This window comes from Cryptomeria japonica, chromosome 5 (assembly GCF_030272615.1).
Source record: "Cryptomeria japonica chromosome 5, Sugi_1.0, whole genome shotgun sequence".
Taxonomy (NCBI): domain Eukaryota; kingdom Viridiplantae; phylum Streptophyta; class Pinopsida; order Cupressales; family Cupressaceae; genus Cryptomeria; species Cryptomeria japonica.
The window spans coordinates 87,812,625-87,836,246 of record NC_081409.1 but is presented as its reverse complement, the minus strand read 5'-3'; the positions used below and the strand labels follow the sequence as shown (position 1 = coordinate 87,836,246).

At 40.7% G+C, this 23,622-nt stretch overlaps 1 protein-coding gene across 1 annotated transcript in view; it reads left to right on the top strand.

Annotated features, from left to right (window-relative positions):
• The first annotated feature begins 12,216 nt into the window (after positions 1 to 12,216).
• Positions 12,217 to 23,622, top strand: part of LOC131054704 (translocon-associated protein subunit alpha) — a 69,199-nt gene continuing 57,793 nt past the window's right edge. Inside the window, exon 1 of the mRNA XM_057989262.2 lies at positions 12,217 to 12,469. Coding sequence (XP_057845245.2) covers positions 12,421 to 12,469 — 49 coding nt within the window. The 5' untranslated portion in view covers positions 12,217 to 12,420. The remainder of the gene's footprint in view (positions 12,470 to 23,622) is intronic.

The window sequence follows — 23,622 nt, the reverse complement described above, 5'->3', positions numbered from 1 at the left end:
TTACCACCCCCAGATGGAAATTAGGTTTTTTTTATGTTTGTCAAAAAGGGGGAGTGATACTATATATTTGGGGAGTGATACAGTTTTGGTGATACAGTTTTGATATAGTATTTGGAGTATTGTATACAGGGGGAGTATACCGAGCAGAGTATGCAGAGTATCCAAGGACAGTAAGCAGAGCACACAAACACAGAACCGAACATGCAAAATCAGAGTTATGTACAGTATAATGATAAGGGGAGTATATCTGAATATACTATTTCATTGACTATTGTATATACTGTCAAGTATAGTGATTTTGCAAAGTATATAGATTTTTGAGTTATGACTTTAAAAGTAGTTTTTGTCAAACATCTCAACTAATGTCAAAAGGGGAGATTGTTACTACTTATCAAATTGCCATTAGTTTTTATATTCAAATTCATACTATATACTCTAGTCGGTTAACACAACCGAATCATACAGTTGGTATACACAGAGAAGTCGGTATGCACAATCTAGTCGGTTACAGAAGAAAGCAATCATAGAACGCAGTATACATCGAGTTGTCTACCGAGTATCTTTTTGTGACTACCGAATAGCAAAGATGACACACCGAGTTGATATACACTAAGTGTAACATGTTACCAGATACATTGAACCTGCACATGCATATGAAAACGTGTTACAAGATCGAGGCACATCTAACCGTTATTACATTGGAAATTGCACCAGAAGATTGTGTATGATTTTGAGATCAATCTAACCAATGAAATATTTTGTACAGTTATTCATTCAATAAATCTTGTTTGTAAGATCGAAGCAATGAATTAGATCACCATCTTAAGAGATCTATTTATACAACATGAGTTAAGGGTGTATATATGTGTGTAAGAAGACTGTTATAGAGACACAGAGGTCACCGAGAAGGTTTTCAGAGAACAGTCGAAGAACATAGTAAACATAAGGGTTTACCGAGTTACTATATGGGTTACCGAGGTATTCTATAAGCAAGGTAATCTATTTTGAGCACATAGAATCTGCTATAACATTTCAGATGTAAAGTTGCAGATATTTGTAATGATTTTATTGTAATATTGTGAAGTTGTAAGAGAAACCTTTAACAGGGTAAAAGACTCTAATCAAGTCTATAAATTGTAAAGCTTCTAACCAAGTGCAACATTCATATTAAATGTTGTAAAATCCTTTAGCAAGGTAGATCTAACAGATCTTGTTACTCCTAACAGGTTAAGCTATCAGAAATAGCTAAAATGTAGCTCTAACCGAGCACTCTTTATTATTGTAGTAGTGAAGCTGTGGGTGCCATCCCCACCGCATTTTTTCTCTCTAACCAAGAGTTTCTGCGTAACCAAAACATATGTGTTATGGAGTGAATCATGTATGATTGTTATCTATTTGTTTTAACTTTATTTTATGTTACTGCACTATTCTGTTTATGCAATAACAGTAAAGTTATTAATCAAGAAAAGTTTTGGAGTACTGATTCACCCCTCCCCTCTCAGTACATTAGCTTTCCATATTGGGCCTAACAATGTTATATTAGAAGAGATGAGCATATTGGCAAATTTGATTCTAGAAGTGATGAAGGAATATTTCTTGGTTATTCATCTAAAAGCAAGGCATATAGATGTTATAATAAAAGGTTATAGAAAATAATTGAAAGTACTAATGTGAAGATAGATGAACATTTTAGAGGAGATTCAAGATCTGTAGAATCGGCAGTTGAAATGATTATAAATGAACCAGCACAGATTGCACCGATACAGAGTGAAGACCCAATCACACCGACATCATCAAAAAACTCAACTGTGACTGAAGAACAACATCATGTAAGTGAAAATCAGAACAAACCCAGGTATGTAAGATTGAATCATTCAGAGAATCAACTAATTGGAAAACAAGAATCAATGTGTTATGACTAGAGGGAGACTAGCAAATGAAGAGGTATGTTTAATTTCTCAAGTTGAACCAGCATCTGTTATTGAAGCATGTCAGGATGAACATTGGATAAAAGCAATGGAAGATGAATTAGAACAAATTGAAAAGAATAACACCTGGACATTGGTTCCCCGACCTAAAGACAATAATGTAATTGGAACTAAATGGTTATATAGAAATAAACTTAATGAAGATGGTGAAGTAATAAGAAACAAAGCAAGATTAGTTTGTAAAGGTTATTCACAGAAAGAAGGAATTGATTATAATGAAACATTTGCACCGGTACCCAAAATTGAGGCAGTTAGACTATTTCTTGCATTTGCAGCTTATAAGAACTATAAAGTTTATCAAATGGATGTAAAATGTGCATTTTTTTATGGAGATCTTGAGGAGGAAGTTTACATTGAACAACCTAGTGGATTTTCTTTGACAGATAATAAGGATATGGTTTGAAGCAAGCTCCCAGAGCTTGGTATGCTAGATTGGATAAATATCTTTTGAAGCTTGGTTACACAAAAGGTAATGCTGACAACAATTTGTATTACAAAGTTACCAATGATGATATTTTGGTTATTGAAGTATTTGTAGATGATATCATTTTTGGAGGTGAAGATGGATTATGTAAGGAACTTGCTAACAAGATGTAGGAAGAATTTGAAATGTCTATGATAGGAGAGATAAAATAATTTCTAGGCTTGCAGATTTCACAAACAGATAAAAGTATATTCATATGTCAAACAAAGTACTTGAAGGAACTTTTGAAGAAATTTGGTATGGAAAATTCCAAACTAGTAAGCACTCCTATGACTACAACTAATAAAATGACATTGAAGGATGATTCAGCTCCTATTAATCTGACAAGGTACAAATCTATGATTGGAGGATTACTGTATTTAACACAAACAAGACATGATATAATGAATGCATTATGTATCGTATCTAAATTTCAAGGCAATCCTAAAGAAAATCATGAATCAACAATTAAAAAGATTTTCCGGTACTTACAAGGCACAACAAATCTTGGTTTATGGTACCTTAAGGATGACAATTTTGATTTATGTGCATACACTAATGCAAAGTGGGCAGGAGATGTAGATGATAGAAAGAGTGCCACTGGCAGTGCATTCTTTCTTGGCAAAAGATTGATTTCTTCGATAAGCAAAAAACAAACTTGTACATCATTATCTACACCAGAATCAGAATATGTTGCAGCAACAACTAATTGTATTCAGGTATTATGGATCAAGCAAATGTTGAAGGATATAAAGGTAAAATGCAAAGAACCAATAATTATCTATTGTGATAATTCAACAACAATTGATATATCAAAGAATCTGGTATTTCACTCTAAGACAAAGCATGTTTCTATTAAGTATAATTTTCGGAAAGAGAATGTTGAAGCAAATGAAGTAAAATTGGTTTATGTGAATACTAAAGAGCAAATTGCAGATATCTTTACAAAGCCTTTTCCTAAGGAAACATTTGAATATCTCAGAGAGTAGCTTGGGGTAATTTCCCCACCGACAGAGACTTGGATGATGAATTTTGGCATCAAACCAGCAAGGACTAAAAAAAAAATTGTTTTTCAGCTTTGATGGAGGAGAGCTACTTCTCAGGGGGAGTAGTTGGCTGAATGTTATATTTTTGGAAACTTAACTGCTTTGGCATTTGATGTCAAAGGGGGAGAGATATCTATGAAAAACATTATACCTTGGAGGAGAGATATACTCTTTGGATATATGTATTTTTGGTTTATGTTTGTGCTATAAAACTTTGTATTGATCTACCCTTGGGAGATTGTTGGTCTATTTGTTTTTGGCATTCTGTTTTTGGCACTTAGATGTTTTTCTATCTAGTGTTGCCATCAATGCCAAAGGGGGAGATTGTTGGTATTATGGATGACTTCATCATGTGTTGCATTGGTTTTGTCATTGATGTCAACACTTGTCTTCTTGGAGGTTGACATTGTTGATTTGGCACTATGGTCATATTGGTTTATTGTTGAACCGACATATTATGGTCAGTGGCTTATGCATAATCACCAGTATATGCTTCACCGACAAATTATATTGTTCATCGACAGCGATGATGACTTGTTATCATTTGGTTATGTCAAAGACATTGATTGGAAGCTTGGATTTGGTGTTTTGCTTATTGGTCTAATCGAGTTGACAGATTTTCCTTTACCGACAGATAGGTCTAGGTTATGGACCAATACACGTTTGATATTCCAGATCAGCATGACACATTATGGATATTGTTTATTGATTGGATAATATGGTAAATGTATTGAGCCGACATGTTGTATCACATCAAGACTTATTTGTAATTGATTTTAATTGTAGTATCTTTAGTGAGCCAACCTATACATTTGGTCTTAGGTTTTGTATAAATGTAAGATCTTATTGAAGATTGGATATGTACATGGATATGGAAATGGTATGAGCAAATATAAGCAGATCCTTGTGCGAATCACGCAGACATTATTTGAAGGTTAAAGGAAAGGTTATGAAGATGTTCAAAGCTTAAACCGGTACTGAATCCAACATTGCAAAGGCTATTTTGTGCAGTACATTATCATTGGATTTAACCATCCAATTGTGTAGTCAGTGTGACTCCTGTTTTGTGATTGAGCAGTGAGCTCTAGGCGGTTGGCCTTTTTGCATGTGCAGACCCCATTTGTATACACATACTATCTACAGTAGTATCATTTGATTGTGGAGGTTTCTCACCGTGGTTTTTTCCTTACCGGATTTCCACGTTAAAATCTTTGTGTCATGTGTTGCGGATGTTGTTTCTCTTTCTATTTTATGCATTAAGTTAAACCGGTACTGCTATAACTGTTAGTCTGTTTTACCGACACTTAAGTCTGGTTTACCGACATTAAGTTTAAGTTGGAATAATTTGCATTTGGATTACAATTTATTGACAACTGATTCACCCCCCCTCTCAGTTGTCCTTCCCATAGTCCTATTGTTCAAGCTTCATTGACTTGTTGCACCTTGTTGTCATTCAATATGTAATTGCACATTCATTCCATATCAAGCATCACTGTTGGCACTGATCAATACACGTCGATTTATAAAATGACATGGTTAGTTGGTTCGATCTCAGAGTATTCAGATTCAAAAGAGTATAACTGATATTAATATTCAGAAAAGATTGAATGACTAATATAAACTTATTCATATCAGTTATGGTGGCCTATATTTATTAAACGTTGTTTCCATTGGTAACATTCATGTTCATGTTGTTCTGTGCAGACAAGATGCCTCGTCATGCTTCAAAGAGATCAACATGCACAAGGGTGCGTTAAAAAAAAAGGGGTGTCACTTTCAATGTTCAAGCAGAAGCCCCGCCTCCTGTTCAAACCCAGGTAGATCCTATACCCCCACCAGCAAACCATCCAAGTGAACGTCCTATTCCGACCACGGTGGACCAACCTAGTCCACCTTCAACTATAAGAAAAGTAACAATGCAACAAAAGTTGTGGTCGACAACTCACATGGAAGGTGCACTTCGAGATGTTGAGGACAACGAAATGTCCATACGAGGTGCATTAAGGAAGTGGGCATCCCAACTGCAACACTGTCAAAATGGTTGGGTGGTCTGACCACCATGTCCAAGACAGGTCCACCAACCATCCTCACATATCAAGAAGAGGAGATTGTGTAGTGGTGCCAAGAGATGGTTGGTTGTGGTCATGGCCTTGAAATCATAAACTTGAAGGCAGTTGTCTCTCATATTTGTGAGGGTAGACCAACCCCTTTCAAGGATGGCATGCCTGGAAACTCATGGTGGTCTGGATTCAAAGCTAGACATCGTGAAGTCAGCTTGCGGATGATCGAACGCCTTGACAAAGACTAGGCATTGTGTCTTAGACTAGCAATTGTTTCTGCTTTTTGCGACACGTTATCAAAAGCATATGTTGCTAATCCATATGGTCCTACCTGCATTTGGAACTGTGAGGAAACAAGAATTATGGTCGATAGAAATGGGGCAATGAGGGTGCTTGTGAGGAAAGGAAGTTGGAACGTGTCTTATATACTTTAGAAGAGTCATTAGTGGATCATAATTCTTTGCTGCGTTAATGATTCTGGACAAAGCATTCCAGGGTTCTACTTGTTCAAAGGCAAGAGGCAGATACATAATTACATAGCTAAATGTGAACCTGGTGCTGGCGTGGCAACGCAACAACATGCGTGGATGACCAAGGAACTATTCATGAGTTGGTTGCACCACTTCAAGTGCTTCGTCCATGAGGGTGTATCATCAACAAACATGTGCTTGTTGATATTCGACGACCACGACAACCATGTTGCGTTGCCAACCATCCAGGAGGCAAGGATGTTGGGCATAGACTTGCTGACATTGCCAACTCACACATCTCACAAATTGCAGCCACTCAATGTGAGTGTATTCTCTCCATTCAAAACATACTTCAAATTAGAAAGAGTCGCATGGATAGCAAGGTTCCCCAATCTAGAAATCAGGAGGGTTGAACTAGAAGAATTGAGTAGCAAGTCTTTGGCCAATGCATTGAGTGTTTCAAACATTACTGCGGGATTCAAAAGGATGGGGATATGACCCCTCAATCTTGATGCCCTCGCCCAAGACATGTAGGCCAACACCACATTCCACATTAATGATGGGGAAGATGCATCTGCAGTGCAAAACATGCTAAGTCTATTGGGAGCCCATGTCTCCCTGGAAGTGGTTGCGGAAAAAATTGTAGCCAGCCGTCAAACAGATTCAACTGCACAAGTAGACATGGAACAGGAAGCTACCAACATTGATGAAGATGTAGTTGACACTTTGGACGAGAGTCTTGGCCTTCTATTCGAGTAAATTGCACCATCCTGGGTAGTGGAAGGGGCGGCGAATCTCGGTGTTGAGTTGGAAGACGAAGACGAACAGGGGACATCTAGCTTGCCTTCACCACCAAAAGGTGTCATTTCGGAAATGGTACATTACTATGAAAACTGTGGTGACTGTGACTGCGGAAACGATGCAGGTTTGATGCAAGAAGCAACACGAGACTGTAATGTGGAAGAGGAGAGCCTGATGTCACAAGTAAGGGAGACGCCTCAATCACAATAGTAGAATACACTTTTACGATTCTTAAAGCTGCTCGTTCACATTGTGAACTAGAGAAGTGGCAGGGGGCTTCAAATGGCATCCGTTTGGCATGGGAAGGGCAATTGATAACTTTTGATGTGTTTGTCGAGGGTGTCGAGTTTGCAGAGACGAGGAGTAGAGAAATAGAGGAGGGGAAACAAAGAAAGAGAGAGCATATTAAAGCAAACAAGGCAGCAAGTTTGTTGGCCAAAGAAACTAATGCACTATTGAGAAAGGAGAAGGCGATCTTGCAGAAAGAAAAGGAAAGGCTAAAGGAATTAGAGAAGAAGGAAAAGGCTGAAAAACTGCAGTGAGATAAAGCAAGGAAGGAACACGAGGCTGAGGAAAGGGCAATCTCAGAGCAGGTCCATGAGTTGGCAAGAAAGAAGTTGTTGAACAGTGAGTCCAATTTGTCCATGCCTTTGCCCGACTGACACCCTGTTATGCAAGATCTAATTAACACAATGTTACCCAACTTTCCAACAGGCATGAATTATTCGCCTACTTCCCCCTCGCCTACTTTTCTTGGCACATCGAAATATATTGTAGGGGTGCCACCATATGGTGCCAGCCCTAGATATTGTAACCTAATGCCACTTGAATTGAGTACTAGTGACTCTATTGATGTTGACGAGAACGTGGCACCCATAGCAGCACCGCGACCATCAGGATCAGGGTCAAGAATATTTTTGCTTTGTTTTTTCAATTGAAGTTTAAGAAGACATTTTGAATAATAGTTATTGTTCAATTTTGATTGATGTAATAGAGACATTGGTGTACATATTGATTGGTGACGTACAAGTAATGTGATGATTGACTGTTTCTACCAATTTGAATACTTTATTATGTGTCAATGATTTCAATTGTTTGAGGGTTATAGGGTTTCAATGGTTTCAATGTTTGAATGACTCAAATGCTTTCAATGGTTACATGTACATTCAATGCATAATTGGTTTGTATAGTTCAAGCGCTCCAATGTTTGAATGTCTCAAATGCTTTCATATGTTACATTTATATTAAATGCTTGATTGGTTTGCAAAGTCCAATGGTTTCGGGTTGGAAAGGGAAGTTTGATATGTTGGCACAATTCACATGTAATGGGATGATTGAGCAAAGGTGTGAACAACTACATGCTACATTTTTCGTCTATTGACAGATGTATATGGCAATAGTTTTGATGTATCAATTTAGCATAATTGAGTTGGGTGCCCAACTCGAAACCTTGCCAATCCACCAAGCTCAAAAACCTTGCCATTGGTGTGAGATGTCGAAGTTGTGCCATTTTGTACCATCGATCGAGTTCGTCATGTGACATTTTTCTACACAGCCACCCAATCCACCAAGCTCTCCCTCCATACTTCCTCCGACCACTTTGAAAATTTCCTTGCAGTGCCATTAACTATGCCTCACCTCACCTTCATGCATGCAGGTACTCCAACGACGACACACAACTGTTTGAAATTCTTAATACTTTTCAATTGTGATGCACCCAATCCACCAAGCTCTCCCTCCATACGTCCTCTGACCACTTTGATAATTGAAGAGCACGAAGGTTTTCAAACAATGACATGACCTCATTATTTGGGAGTAAGAGAAGTGCAAAACAAGATAAAAGGTGTTTTTTTGTGAATGTAACACATAGAGGATCAAAGTTGTTTGAGCTTAATTGTTCAATCCACCTAAGAACTATTTCAAATTGAGTAAGGTCCCTGGGTTCTTATACAAGTATTTTGCAAGGTTGGAGGCTTCTTATTCCAATTGTTGACATATTAGCCCAATCATCACACTACATGTGAATGGAGTTCAACAAAGTACTTGGGCAGAGTTCAAAGTTGGTCTCTTAGTCCACGTGGCATGACACATTGTCCCCAAAGTTAGGGTGTGCACGTAGTGGATCTTCACACCAATGTATATATACATGTTCAAGCACACATGTATATACACGTACATGCACCTTCGTATATATATGTACATGCACATATGTATATACACGTACATACATACATAAATGTACATGTCTATAGAGAATGTCTTGAAATTTGAGTTGTAAGTCATATAGATTCATACATGTGTGTACACATGTACATACATAGACATGTGCATACACGTGTAAGTACATAGACATGTGCATGGGCATGTGTAAATACATACACATGAGTATATACACACACATGTATGTATACACATTTGCACATACATGACATTGTTCATGTCTAAGGGTTTGAGGGTTTCTAATATACTGTTTATGCAACCATGACAACCATTAATGAGTTCATTAAAAGAACAGTAAAATTATCTTGACAACTAACTCACAATCAACCAAATAAACTTCATTTAATTAGATTCATACACATGTGTACATACATAGACATGTGCATACACATGTGTAAATACACAGACATGTGCATGGACATGTGTAAATACATACACATGTGAATACACATCAGTATATACATAGACATGTGCATACGCATTTGCATGTACATGCCACTGTTCATGTCTAAGGGTTTGAGGGTTTCTAATTTACTATTTGTGAATTATTTGAAAGAAACATTGAAACTACTGAAACTTGACAAGTATTGAAACTATTGAAACATGACAACATTGAAACTATTGAAACATGACAACATTGAAACTATTGAAACATCACGAACTATTGAAACATGACAACATTGAAACCATTGAAACATCATGAACTATTGAAATATGACAACCATTAATGAGTTCATTGAAAGAACAGTAAACGTATCTTGACAACTAACTCACAATCAACCAAATAAAATTCATTTAATTAGATTCATACACATGTGTACATACATAGACATGCACATACACATCTGTAAATACATAGACATGTGCATGGACATGTGTAAATACATACACATGTGAATACACATGAGTATATACATACACATGTGCATACACATTTGCACATACATGCCATTGTTCATGTCTAAGGGTTTGAGGGTTTCTAATTTACTGTTTATGCATTATTTGAAAGAAACATTAAAACTACCGAAACCTGACAAACATTGAAACTATTGAAACATGACAACATTGAAACTATTGAAACATGGCAAACATTGAAACTATTGAAACTTGACAACATTGAAACTATTGGAACATGACAAATATTGAAACGTGACAAATATTAAAACCTGACAACCATTAAGTCGCAATCAACCAAATAATCTTCATTTTATTGAGTGTAAACCCTCGGGCATGTAACCATTGAAGCATTGAATCTACATTTAAGCATTGAAGAAATATTTTGAAATTAGGTAAAAATTGAGACAATGAAACCCTTCGAACCAGTGATGGACATGTAACCATTTAAGCATTGAAGCAATGTATTGAAGTGAAAGCATTCAAACCCTCAAACCCACAAACCCACATACTCAAAAAGACTCAAACATTCGAATATTCAAATATACACTTGAACCATTGAAACCGAGAAACCCATAAACCCTAAAAAATTCCAACATTCGACAAATTGAAACCCTTGGAAATCGAAGGCATTGAACTATCCAAAGCATTTGAGCATTGAAACCATGTAACAAATATATCAATTTAAATCCTCAAACCCTCAAACCCTCAAACCCTCAAACAAAATTCCAACATATATCAATTCAAATCCTCGAACCCTCAAACCCTCAAACAAAATTCAGTTGTACATCGATTAGAAGCCATGAATAGAATCAAAGATGCAAGAAATGTAAACCTATCTTCTTGTAGCAGTGAGCAAAAAGAACAACGAACTTTGAACACATGATTATGATTCCCTTTTGGCATGTAATTGTGTTCAAGAACACACCGTGTTGTGCTCAGAAACACAAAGACTTGTGAAAAGACAGAGAATGAAAAAAAAAAACCGAAATACCAAAGGGAAGTAGCCTTCAAACAAAAAACCGAAATCGACATGCCTTAGTGAGGACATTTCCTCACCTAGGTCGAAGGGGGAGCTGTTGTTGGTTTGTTGCAACCAACGCAACGTGTCCTCGTCATAGCCGAACCCTGCAAAAACCAAATGAAACGTCAAAAAGTGGAATGAGGGCAAAAAAGTCGACTACAACCCAGAATTCGAAGGACAAAAACAAATCACATACCCACCCAAAGGTGCACACGTTTTGGGTCCTTGCCGATTTGGTTGTATGCGATGGCGAACAAGAGGTGAGCTGATTGAAACCCTTCACCAGAGAAAGCACGTGAAATGTGAGGAGACGAATGCCATGAATGCATCTCTGCTCGAAAAACATGATGGGGCAGCTGGACGTAGGGTGAGTGGACGCAGAGTTAATGCGACATGTTGGAAAGTTTGAAAGTGGTGGCGTCGTTTTTGGAGGGAGAGCGCAGTGAAATGGGTTCTTTTAAAAATTCGCCACGCATAAACCACGTTCTAGACTGTTGGATATTGTCGACAGGTAACGGGGTGGGTCCGCCAACGTTCTGGTCGGGGGTACAAAATGACAATTTTTCGACACCTCAAACCAATGCACAATGGACACGTGACAAATGAAAGGAGTGGACATCCAATTTTTTATTTCGGGTTGCCAAATCACCGGTTGAGCGGGCGAAGGGTCAAACTTGGTCTTTGGGTCCACGTGGTGTGCCACATGCCACGTGGACCCCCGAAGTTAGGGTGTGCACGTACTGGGTACTCTCCCCTATATTGAGAAGGGACTATTTAAAGGGAAAAAATAAAGCTTTTTAAAGTAAGATCGATGCCTCAACCAACACAACAAAACTGGAATGCGAGCCACAGTACGACCGTCACTGCTTCAGATTGGGAAGGAAGCTGCCTATTATGGTACTAGGCCTACACGTCGGACTTCTAAGACGGAAAACAATGTATTTTTCCGCGCAGTGAATAGAAATATTCACGCCGAAGGCGTATCCTATATGAAATGGATGAGCTCCTTTTGTCCATCAATGACTCAAAACTTACAAAAAGTTATGCAAAACGATTGGAATCGTTTAGCCTACTAGATATTTTCATTTTATTCATTAAATCTGCTCATACAATGAATGAAAATATCTAACGGACTAAACTATTCCAATCATCTTGCATAACTTTTGTAAGTTCTGAGCCATTGATGGACAGGCGTAATAAAAACTTTGAGCTCCATAATTACTTAATTTTTAAAAAACAAATTCTTACGTGACCTCGCGTGCGGCATATGACGAAGTATGATGAAATTAAAGAAGCTCTGCCATTAAAAAAAGAAAAATTTAGTGGAGGGAGTAGGTATGTTTGACTGCTAATAAAATCCAAAGTCTGCTCTAAAATCCCAAATTTGCAGAAAAAACGGACGAAAGAAGAAACATTGAAAAAGGAGGGAGGAGGGGTTTTAATTGATTTCGGCCATGGCGACTCACCGACTTTTCATGTTTATACTCATCTCCCTGCTGTTTGGTAAGCTTATTCATTTATCCAAAACGATCTGGTTTTTTCAATCTATTTACATTTATTTTTGCTATCTTCGAGAATTATTATGTTCAAATTTAGAATTTGCTTTTAGTGAGTTTTTAAAATTGTTATAGCAACTTCTTGAAGAGTTATGGCTGAATTTTTGAGTGGAACACAGTCTTTATAGTAGTTACGAAATTAGTCCTTACCAAGAAAGAATAAGCAATCAACAAATGGTTCTTTAATGGTTTTTGTAAGTTATTTTTTTCTTGGTTTTTCTGTGCTAGACAATTGTTTTGGAACAAATTCTTCCTGCAAGTAAATAGCTTTGTTTAGAAACGCAAGAAAGTCTTATAATGATTGATTTAACTATGCTAATGGGACGAGCTAAAGTAGTAAATTATTGTGGTTTTAATAGTTGAGATTTGTATTCTGAAGACATATTATAGATGCATATGTATAAATGTTGAAGTTTAATCAAATCCACTTGCAAGTTCTTAGTGTAAGTCTTCATTAATTTGGACCAAAAATAATACTTTTTAGTGGACATCCCATTAAGAGACGTAGTAACTAAAGATGGAAAAGTTATGGAAAATACTCTAAGAAGTGGGTCAGGTGCTGCACAGTAATTTCAGGAGTAGTTGTTGGCGGTCAAAATGGTACCATACAACTTTAGGCTCTGGTTCAATTGTCGGAGATACAATATATTACTGTCAGTTTTTATCTTACAAAATTTTAATTAAATTGGATTTTGTACAAGCTTTCTCTAAGCTACCAGCCTCTTGCAGGTTCTCCTCCCACCCCCTCTCTTAGGGGTGTGAATTGGGTCATTCCAACAGTTATAACACTCACTTTTATGCACTAAGAAGGTCTCTTTTTGTTCTAATCTGTTTTAAAAAAGGGTCTATCTAACATGTGTAATGAAAACCTAAGCTTTATGAAGCAATTTGAAAGATGAAAGTGCAACGATGAAGCTTTAAGAAAGCATTTTGGTTTGGTCCAATAAGGACCCGCAATGATGGTTAGTGTAGAAAAGTAAAACGAGTGTAATGAAATTGATAATGCAATGATGTGCTTATCCATGAAGACATGTTTGATGTGTAGACTTAGAAAGGAATCACATCTAGGGTGGAGGTGACAAAAGGCAATGTCGAGGAGCAGGGTGCGCTTAATTGGCAGCTAACTGCTAAGCAGGCTGATTGTCTTTGATATGCTGCCGGAATATATCCCCTAATAATGAGTCTTGCCGAAGCTGTTAAATTAAGTCTTTAAGCTGAAGATTTGTGAAGAATCCAAGAGAAGTGCATGTGATGATTGGTTGGTTATTGTGGTAGTGTATATTGCTCTTATACGTACCTGTTCTAAGTTTGGTAAGCTGGATCTAAAAGGCTGTTGAGCTTGCAAACTCCTGAAAGCATTAGACAAAGCCGATAAGGTTCTAACGAAAAGAATGTATCCTTACTGTCAAAGGGCTGCTCAGGCTAATGTGACAAATTTGGCACATGCCAAACTCATTGCAAAGGGACCTAGGGGTCAAATGGTTGGATTAGGTGGTGGTTGCTTACTCCAATGACCCCTATACAGCAGAGTCATTGGTAATTGGTGGATGAAGTGACTTAAGAAGAACACCTAATGGACCTAAGGCATTGGGGATGGGATCAGCTAAATGCGGCCCAACTTGAGTCTACCCCAATTTTAATGATAATCAATATGGAAGTTCAATGTGTCTTAGTGACCTTATTTATCTGTTTATATTATCAAATATTTTTGTAGTGTGGGAAATGCACTATCAAGCTTAGATCATTGTTGTTGCCGGGAATAATCATTATGTTATGTTGTTATATTATGTTTATGTTGTCGTCGGTAATAATGAGTTACGGCGGTCAGTTAGTTAGCCGACAGGTAGGTAGTTGGAGTCGCGACGGTTGTGTCGTACCGCTTCGGGTATTATATATTGTGTACCTTTTCTTCGAAAGGATCATGTTAGTCGTGTCAGATGTAATGTTATAAGCACTTATTGTACATGGACTGTGGAATTAATAAGAGGTTGGTTATTTAATATATTTCCATTATGTTCTGTGCATTTACTTTCTGCATTTAACCGTTTACCCGAGAGGGCAAACATTTGGCGCCGTTGCCTAGACGAACTCGGGAACGGAAGACACGGATGGCGCACAGACACAATGGGCCTACCCGTTGGTGAAGTAAACCCGGAGGCCAATGACCTGCGGACAGAACTTTACACAGGAGAAGACACGGCAATGCGAGAATTTTCAATTTTGCTCCAGGTAGCCATTCAGACCTACGTTCGACGAGAGGCGGTGGAGGCAGAAATCCCACCAAGTGCCGTGTGGACAGCGCTGGAGGTTAGCCCGACAGTAAACTGGTTGATGAACCACCTCCCTCGGTTGCTTGCACAGGCATCGCTGGCACAACAGGCCCGCTTGGAGGAGATTGCCCAGGAAGAGCGACGACAACAAATCCTGCAACGCTACGAAGAGAACAGCCGACGGGAAATAGAACGAGATGGCGCCAGGCCAGGAGGAAATTGAACCTTTGACTTATGCCCAATAGACTAAATAAGGACAAAAATAAAAAGATACAGAGTGACGAATGGGAAGTGGCACAAACCGCATTGAATCTCAGACAGCAGATAGAACGAAGGCGTAGGCTAAAGCAGCTTGCCGAGGGACGACCGGCCGAGGGGTTGCCCGAAGGGAACCCAGGAGGTGTCACGGAGGTTGCGGAGGCAGAGATAGACGGAGAGAACTACACTGTCTACACTGTTGTAGGGTTGCTAGAAGGAGTCACGAAGGGTGCTGAAGGAGAACTCTACAGTTCGCTAGAATACCACCGTAGGGTAAGAAGCCGCGAAGAGTTGGTGGAACAAACAAGGCGAAATCTAAACCTGATCGACGCTACTAGAGACTTGCTAAAGAATTTGTCCATTTCGGAGGACAATCGGAGGGAGACAACGGAAGGTGACGGTACGACCGAAGGTGCCGAGGGAGCACAAGGGTACCATATGAGAGGCAATTTGTTTGGTTCGGTGTCAGCAACTTTTTCCGGAGGACCCACGAGTGGAGGTTCAGTTGCAGGAGGCGGAGGATCGCCAGGTACAAGCACACAAGGAATTAGAGGAGTGAGACCCAGCGGTGGGATGGCGAGTAAACAAAAATTGCCAAAGTTCACAGGGGAGGGCAAGGAAGACCCCTTACGGCACTGCCGTACATGTGAAACCATTTGGTCCGCCAATGGAGTAACAAACCAGGATGACTGGGTACAGCAGTTCCCAGCCACGTTACGAGGAGTTGCCATAGATTAGTACTCCGATGTGGATAAGCAAAAAGTCGCCACGTGGGCCAATCTACAGAAGGAATTCACGGGGGAGTTTCGGCTGCTCCGTGATGACAATGAAATTGTAACGGAGATATACAGTACCAAACAAGGTACCAAGGAGATAGTACGGGCATACAGTCGGAGGCTGAAAGAACTCTTGGGTAAAATGGAAAGCCAACCCGCAGATGGATTGAAGAAACGATGGTTCGTTGAAGGGTTGAAATCCTCCCTACGGAGGAAGATGAAAATTGTACCCCCGACGTCATATGACGACGCTTATAATAGGGCGATGGACCTGGAGAGCGAACACAAAACATCAAAGAAGAAGAAAAGTAATAAATCCTCATCCGAGGACAATGACTCTTCACAGGAAAGCAGCAGCGACGACGAGGCTGGCAAACGGGTGCAAGCGCTCCAGAAAGACATGGAGCGAATGAGAAAGGAATTCAAAATAATGAGAAGCATTGGACGGAACGAAGGGGACATATGGTGCAGTGAGTGCAAAGAGGAAGGGCACACAAAGGGTACTTGCCAAAAGAAGGCATTCTGTGAGATTTGCCAAGTGATGGGACACTCCACCAAGGAGTGCCCGTACAACATGAAAACCCGAGGTACGCAAATGAGCCAGGTGTTGTTCACGGAGCAGGCCACAACATCCGCACCAGCGGGTACCGGCCAACATACTAACACAACGACATCATCTGGAGGATACCGGGACAACAGACGCGGCGGCGGAAGGAATAGCAACAATACCAATAATGGAAGCCGTATCTAGTATGACGCCAAGGGCCGGCCAATTATCCAATGTAGGGCCTGTAATCAGTGGGGGCACTTCGCTCGTGATTGCACGAAGGAAGCCACCCCTCAGCACCTCTGCCGTTGGTGTGGGCCAGGCGACCATGAGGACGCAAATTGCCCGTAGGCAGGGGTTAATCTCCTCAACATTGAGAAGGCTGAGAAGACTCGTGAGAAAGAAGTACTGGCGATCACCCGCGCCCAGACGAAAAAAGCAACTTATCCTGACCCCCGTACGGAGAAGGAGAGATTACGGGAGGCAAAGGCCAATATTGAACGTGAGATGACGACCGAACGACGGGACAACGAGGTGGCGAGTACATCATTCCGTACGGAAGCGGAAAATAACATCATTGGGCAAATATTGCAGATGGAGGTGCCGATAAAGGTAAAAGACCTTCTAGACTCTATGCCACAATTGAGGACTGCCATCCTCACCAATGTGCAAAACACTGCATCGTCGAGTGCACCACAGGTAGGGGTTCCCGCCACCGCATCGTCGAGTGCACCACAGGTAGGGGTTCCCGCCACCGCTACGAAGAGTACACCACAGGTGGAGGTTTCCGTCAGCCCTTCGACTGACCCGATGTTACTAGCCGTGAACAGTGGTAGACACCCAGCTGTGGTAGAAATGGGTATCCGTGGGACCATTCTGAAGGACACCATTGTGGACGGTGGATCTGGGGTGAATGTACTACCAGAAGAAACATGGAAGCGGCTGGGGAAGCCCACCCTATGGCCACCCACATTCAACCTGGTGGGAGCGGACTAACACGGCATTAAGCCACTCGGCCTGTTGATGGCCTAGCAAGTGACAATTGGTACGCAACCATTCTTGTTAGATTTCGTGGTCATTCCCTCGAAGAAGAAAGGCTATGATGCCATCCTGGGGAGAGAGTGGTTGATCAACGCGAGGGTAAACCACAACTGGAAGAAAAATACACTTTCCATGGAGAAGGGAGGGCGGAAATATACCATTGACCTACACACCCAAGATGTCGGCGAAGAGCTTGACTCTTCCGACTCGGACTCAGAGGACTCTAATAAAGGGGAAGGGGGTCTCGATGAAAGTAAGGGCAAGAACGCGATGGAGCCGAACAGTGAAGGGGTGCTCGAATTGGAGGGATGTTCTGAAGATGAGGTATGCTCACTTAACGGGCTCTTCCACTGGCAAATGGGGGATTACGAAATGTTCCAAAGCTACAGGCTAGAAGTAGAGGAACCAGAGCAACTAACAGAGGTGTACCTGTCGGAATACAGAGAATATTGGAAGCGAGACGCCCCAAACCCTGGCGACGTAAATAATCCGAAGAGTGTCGGCAATGATTGGAACCCTGTGTGGAAGGCCGCAGCCTTCAAAATCTTTATTATCCTTCTTCTTCTTATGTACGGGAAGGAGACCATGGTCCCTGTAGAATTTGTGGTTCCAGATCTTCGGATGGCCATGGAAAATAAACTTGCCACCAATAGGTTCAAATGGTAACCCTACCACGAGAAGCGTGTAGGGGACCCGAGAGGTCGGAAGGACACCCGGGAGTCTGGAGGGGGACCCGAGGGGATGGAAGGGGACTCGAGAGGCCGGGAAGGCGACTCACCAGGTATAGGACCAAAACAGGAGACTCTCGAGCGAGGAAAATCGAGAAAGATGAAGGGCAATCCCAGAGACACGGGACCCGAGCAGACGACTCTCTAAGACATCTAAATTAGGAGATGAGGAAAAAAAAACGTACGGTCGTATGACAGGCGACCGTACGGTCAAAAAAATTTTAAAAAAAAAGAAAAAAAAAGAAAGAGAAAATGGCCACCGTACGGTGGGCCCACCGAAGGCGGCATCGCCGCACGATGGAACCACCGTGCGGTGGAACCACCGACGGGGGAGCCATCGTGCGGTGGAACCACTGACGGTGGCACCATCGTGCGGTGGAACCACCGAAGGCCGCGCAAGGATAACACGCCGCACACCAAGGATAGAAAGAAGACACTGCCGCGCAAGGATAAGACGCCGCACAACCCCGCGCAACAAGAAAGACGCCGCACACCGCACAGCCCGACCACCGCACAACACCGAACACCGCCGCATAGCAAGGGATAAAGGAGCAGGAAGACGCACCGCACGGCCCGACCACGCACCGCACGGCCCGATCAACACGCACAACAAGGGTTACGCGCAGCAGCCGCAAAAGGAAAAAGAAAAAAAAAGAGCCACACAGCCACGTAAGGGCAAAACGACCGCCACAGGTAGACCAAGCAGCCGCACGATTGGAGGTGCCAGTGTTGTTGTATGCCCAAGGTGCCATCAAGGACATTACAGTGCCTAAAAAAAACAAAAACAAAAAACGACGACGGATTGAAAAATGATTCGATGACATCTGGAGCCTGGACACTGAAAATATTGGAGTGTAGAAGAAGGGTTTTGACATCATAAAATATCACAGAAATGATGCGCGCCATGGACTTTCGTGGGGTTTTGAAGGTTGTAAATTGGTGTTGGCGGCGAGGGGCGCTGCCCCTCGACCCCGCTGGGGGCGTTGCCCCTAGACCCCCAGTTTATTTTTGAGCTACAAAATACCACTGGAAGTGTTGTGCTTGTTCGTCTTGTGAGAAAGAAGCCTGCACGGGAAGCGTTGTGGTTGTCCGTCTCGTGAGAAAGAAGCCTGCAGCTAAGCATTGGCGGGTAAGCCATAAGCCGTAGAGGGAGACGGATTTGGAGGTTGGGAACAAACAGAGTTTGAGGGAAGGCATTGCAGGTCCGCACAGTTGTATGACACCAGGGAGTTATTCAGTTCAGCTTTTAGCCTTTGGGGAGTGTGATGGAGGATTTGAGGTGTCTCCTAGCATTTGTGCCAGTGGATTGTGGCCACCTCCAGGCATGATTGGTACGCTTTGAGGAACTCGGAGTATGTCTCGGCTAGACGTGAGGTTGCCTTGGTGGATGCACAGAGGGCTCGGGAGGGGCTGACCACCAGGTTGGAGGCAATAGTCACGTGAGACTTAGTTCAGCGTACCCAGGAGAGCAGCACGGATGGCTATCGAGGAAAAATTGGCTAGGGAGACAGTATCATTTGAGTAGTAGTTGGTGGAAGCTGAGACTGAAAAACATGTTTTGCAGACAAGTTTGGGTTAGGCACAGGAGGACTGTGATGGCAAAGGAAGCAATATTGGTGAAATCCGCACTTGAGCATTGGATGGTAGCAGAAAAGGGTTTTCAGGAGAGGACGCAGCAAGTGTATAAGATCCGGGCCCGACTGGCGTCAGTAGTTCCTGCCGTTCATCTCTATTTTGTATTAAGTCGTCGGAGTCGACTTCTTTTCTTGGGGGGGATGATGTTGCCGGGAATAATCATTATTTTATGTTGTTATATTATGTTTATGTTGTCGTCAGTAATAATGAGTTACGGCGGTCAGTTAGTTAGCCGACAGGTAGGTAGTTGGAGTCGCGACGGTTGTGTCGTACCGCTTCGGGTATTATATATTGTGTACCTTTTCTTCGAAAGGATCATGTTAGTCGTGTCAGATGTAATGTTATAAGCACTTATTGTACATGGACTGTGGAATTAATAAGAGGTTGGTTATTTAATATATTTCCATTATGTTCTGTGCATTTACTTTCTGCATTTAACCGTTTACCCGAGAGGGCAAACAATTGTTAGTCGTAGAAGCCACTTTGGAGGGGTTTATATTCCATTAAATTCACTTTGGATTTGCATCCAATCTCATCCTTGTGTGGCTCACGCTAACTATGTTAATATAGCCGCTTCAACAAGAGAATATAACTTATGGGTCTTGAACCTGGGTTGTCATTGTGGAAACTATTCTGCCTGCCTTGCCAATGGACTATGTCTTTGAGGATATATTTGTTGACTATGATGGTACATGGAGAAATATATTTTTGTTTGCCTTGAGTTATACTTCATGTGTGAGTTATTGCATCACTGACTCTCCATTCTTTGTTTCCTTTGTATTTATTGTCTTCCTATAATCCTATCAAAATTTCTTTTCACTTGAATACCATGATATATATAAACTTTAAAGTTAAAAAATAATAATGTCAAGTGTCAACAATCAGCCATCGTTGATCAAATATCATATGGGTCATCAAAATATCATCAACATCATCATCCTCCATATTAGATGATCTACATTGTGGTATATTAGACGAACCCTAAATAGTAGTAGCAAATGAACACTTGCAAATGCGTAGGAATAGGACAACAATCAGCTTTGAGCAGTCAATGATCAATTTTCAATTCTATTCGTACAATGGCAAGCAAGAAAATAAGTTTAGTAATGGAGTAAAATGTTTTTGTTTTTCATTCACAAGATGAAAATGAGTTTGTGTTTGCCTTTTGGATGTTTTGTATGTCATATTTTAGGTTTAAAGAGGCAAATGACACTTTTTGGAATAAAACAAGTAATTTTTTTTCTTAAAGCCCAAATGTGGTAGATTGACTTGTCTAGACGTGAAATTTGGCCTGATTTCTCCTGAGTTTGTCCAGGACAAACCCACAAGCTGTGGGCTAGATCATGCCTGAACCCACAAGATACTGGACCCACATCTTGAACTGGGACCCAGGGCTTCCCCTAGGCGAACTGGAACATAGTTATTATAGTCAGTTGCAAAAGAGATTAAATGTGCATTAGCGATGGTGTGGTATAGTGTGGTATAGTGTGGTATCATTTGAGAGAGAGAGAGAGAGAGAGAGAGAGAGAGAGAGAGAGAGAGAGAGAGAGAGAGAGAGAGAGAGAGAGAGAGAGAGAGAGAGTGTGTCTCTCTCTCTCTCTCTATATATATATATTTTGCCATCCCCCCATCGTCTCCAACAAATGGCCCTCAAACTGTCATCTCCAAAACGATTCCCTTGCCATCCCCATACGAGAAATGATGTGGAACATAGCATTTTATAGAAAAGAAATGCACACAATAAGATGGAAAACAAGATTTTTTTTCTCTGTATAGCATTTTTCAAGGAATTCTTGTGAGAAAATGAGCTTTGCATGGTGAGATCCTCCTTGTTTAGGAGGATCAAAAAAGGTGCAATGTGCTACAAGGTTATGGCTATTCCTACTCTTGAAGCATGTGAAGTCCCAAAAAAACACTTGCACAACTGCATTTAGACTTTGGGGCACCAAATGAAATTTTTTGGTCCAGCCATCTCTACGCTTTTGTAGGAGTGCTTCCGTGGGGTTTTTATATTCATATAAACTAAGATGTGAAATGAAAGATCGATGAAATTTGAGACAAGTTTTTTTGTCATACTTTTGAATTTTATGACTGTGATCCTTAAATTAATCAGGTGCTACATACAAGTAAGTCCTTGTTCTTTGCAATAAGGATAATTTTCTTCCAAAGAAGTCACAAAATTGCAACCAGAAAATTTAGGAAATTGAAATGGTACCGACGGAAGACAACTAATGGATGATTCCTGTTGAGGTGTTTATTATATTTGGAATCAAATAAGCCTTCAAGACACATGTGTGCCATGTCAGTCACATTAAATGTTAATTTTTCTCATAAATGGCCATTGTTAGCAAGAAATTTGGGGACGTAGATCAGAGTTCTGAACCCCAATGAGTTTCTAGTGTTGTAGTCTTTGTATCCCAGACTATTTATTAAGGGAACAGGGAATCAGATCTGGAGAGAAGATTATCCATCATAAAAATATTAAGAGCTGCATAACATATTATATTGAGATCCAACATAACAGACGTATTTGTATTACTTGTATTCATTCCCTATATTATCTACACCCTTATATTTGCTCATATACTCTTACAAATTCATATCATATATATCACTTCTTTATATTCTATCTTTCTTGATACATCTATTATGCTTCTCTTTTATATCTTCTCTATTAGTGATCATATCTTACAATATATTTGCATCTATAAGATGGGACACGACCCATACTTAGTATCCCTAGTCTACATGCTATGTTTCAACTCCTAGGCTCTGTAGGTTTGATGCGGCAAGATGTGGCATGTTCTTTGGAGTCTGTCTGGCTGTTCTTTCCCTGTCATTATCATCCCCCCTTCTAAATCGTGATTTGTCCCCAAGTCAACCCTGTCATGCTGGAAGGATATCCTTATATATCTCTTGGAGGCTTTTAAAATTGTTGTCCCATTGATTCTTTGCCAAATATAGCTGCAATAATTGTTGTTCTGCTTCTAGAATCGTGGTGGGTATTTGGATGTTCTAAGATAAGTGTTGTGCCTCTTGAAGTATGCTGGTAATATGAGCCAACATTAACTTAACAACTTCTCCCAATTGATGAAACCGGTGCTGGGCCTTATCCCTTTGCTTTTGTAATTCTTGATATTGGCCATGTAAGGTTTTTATGCCTACCCGGTCTTGCCCATCTAGATCCTTAAGTGCATCATAGTTAGTGGATCTTTTGATAATCTGGACTGGTAGTGTTTGTGATGAGTCCCCTTTGAGATGAGGAAATTTACTCCGTATCTCCTTCATCAATTCTTTTATTTGGTTCAAGCTGTCCACATGCTATTTTAGGATCTCCTCTCAGGCTATTTGATGTAGGATATCTCCTAACTGAAATTTGTGCAATGGTGAAATGCTTCCAAAATCTACTGGTGATTCAACTAGAAGCAACTGAAAGAGCTGTGGAGGGGCCACCGGTTGGATCTACTTCTGCTTGGCCAGGAAGTCCTTGATAGACTGCATAGGGGATGTCGTGGAAGAGGATGGTGTACTGATCTTGGAGGCTAAGAAGATTGCTTGGAAGATGTGGCTTTATATTTTGCTTCTTCCCTGTGTAGTTTTTGATAGGCTTTTGTGGTGGCCTCTCTTAATCTGCCCTAATTGTTTTTATAGCCTCCGATTTTTCTAACATTAGCCTGTCTTGTCTTTGCTTGGACTTAAGCTCTTTTACTTTTATTTCCAATACCCTCTTCTTTTGCAATTGTGTGAGATTAGGGGCCACCTCTTCTATTGCTAGTGTCTTTAATCTTTCTTCCTCCTTGATTGCTTTCTCCCTTAGCACTTATTTATAAAGGGTTTGCAAAACT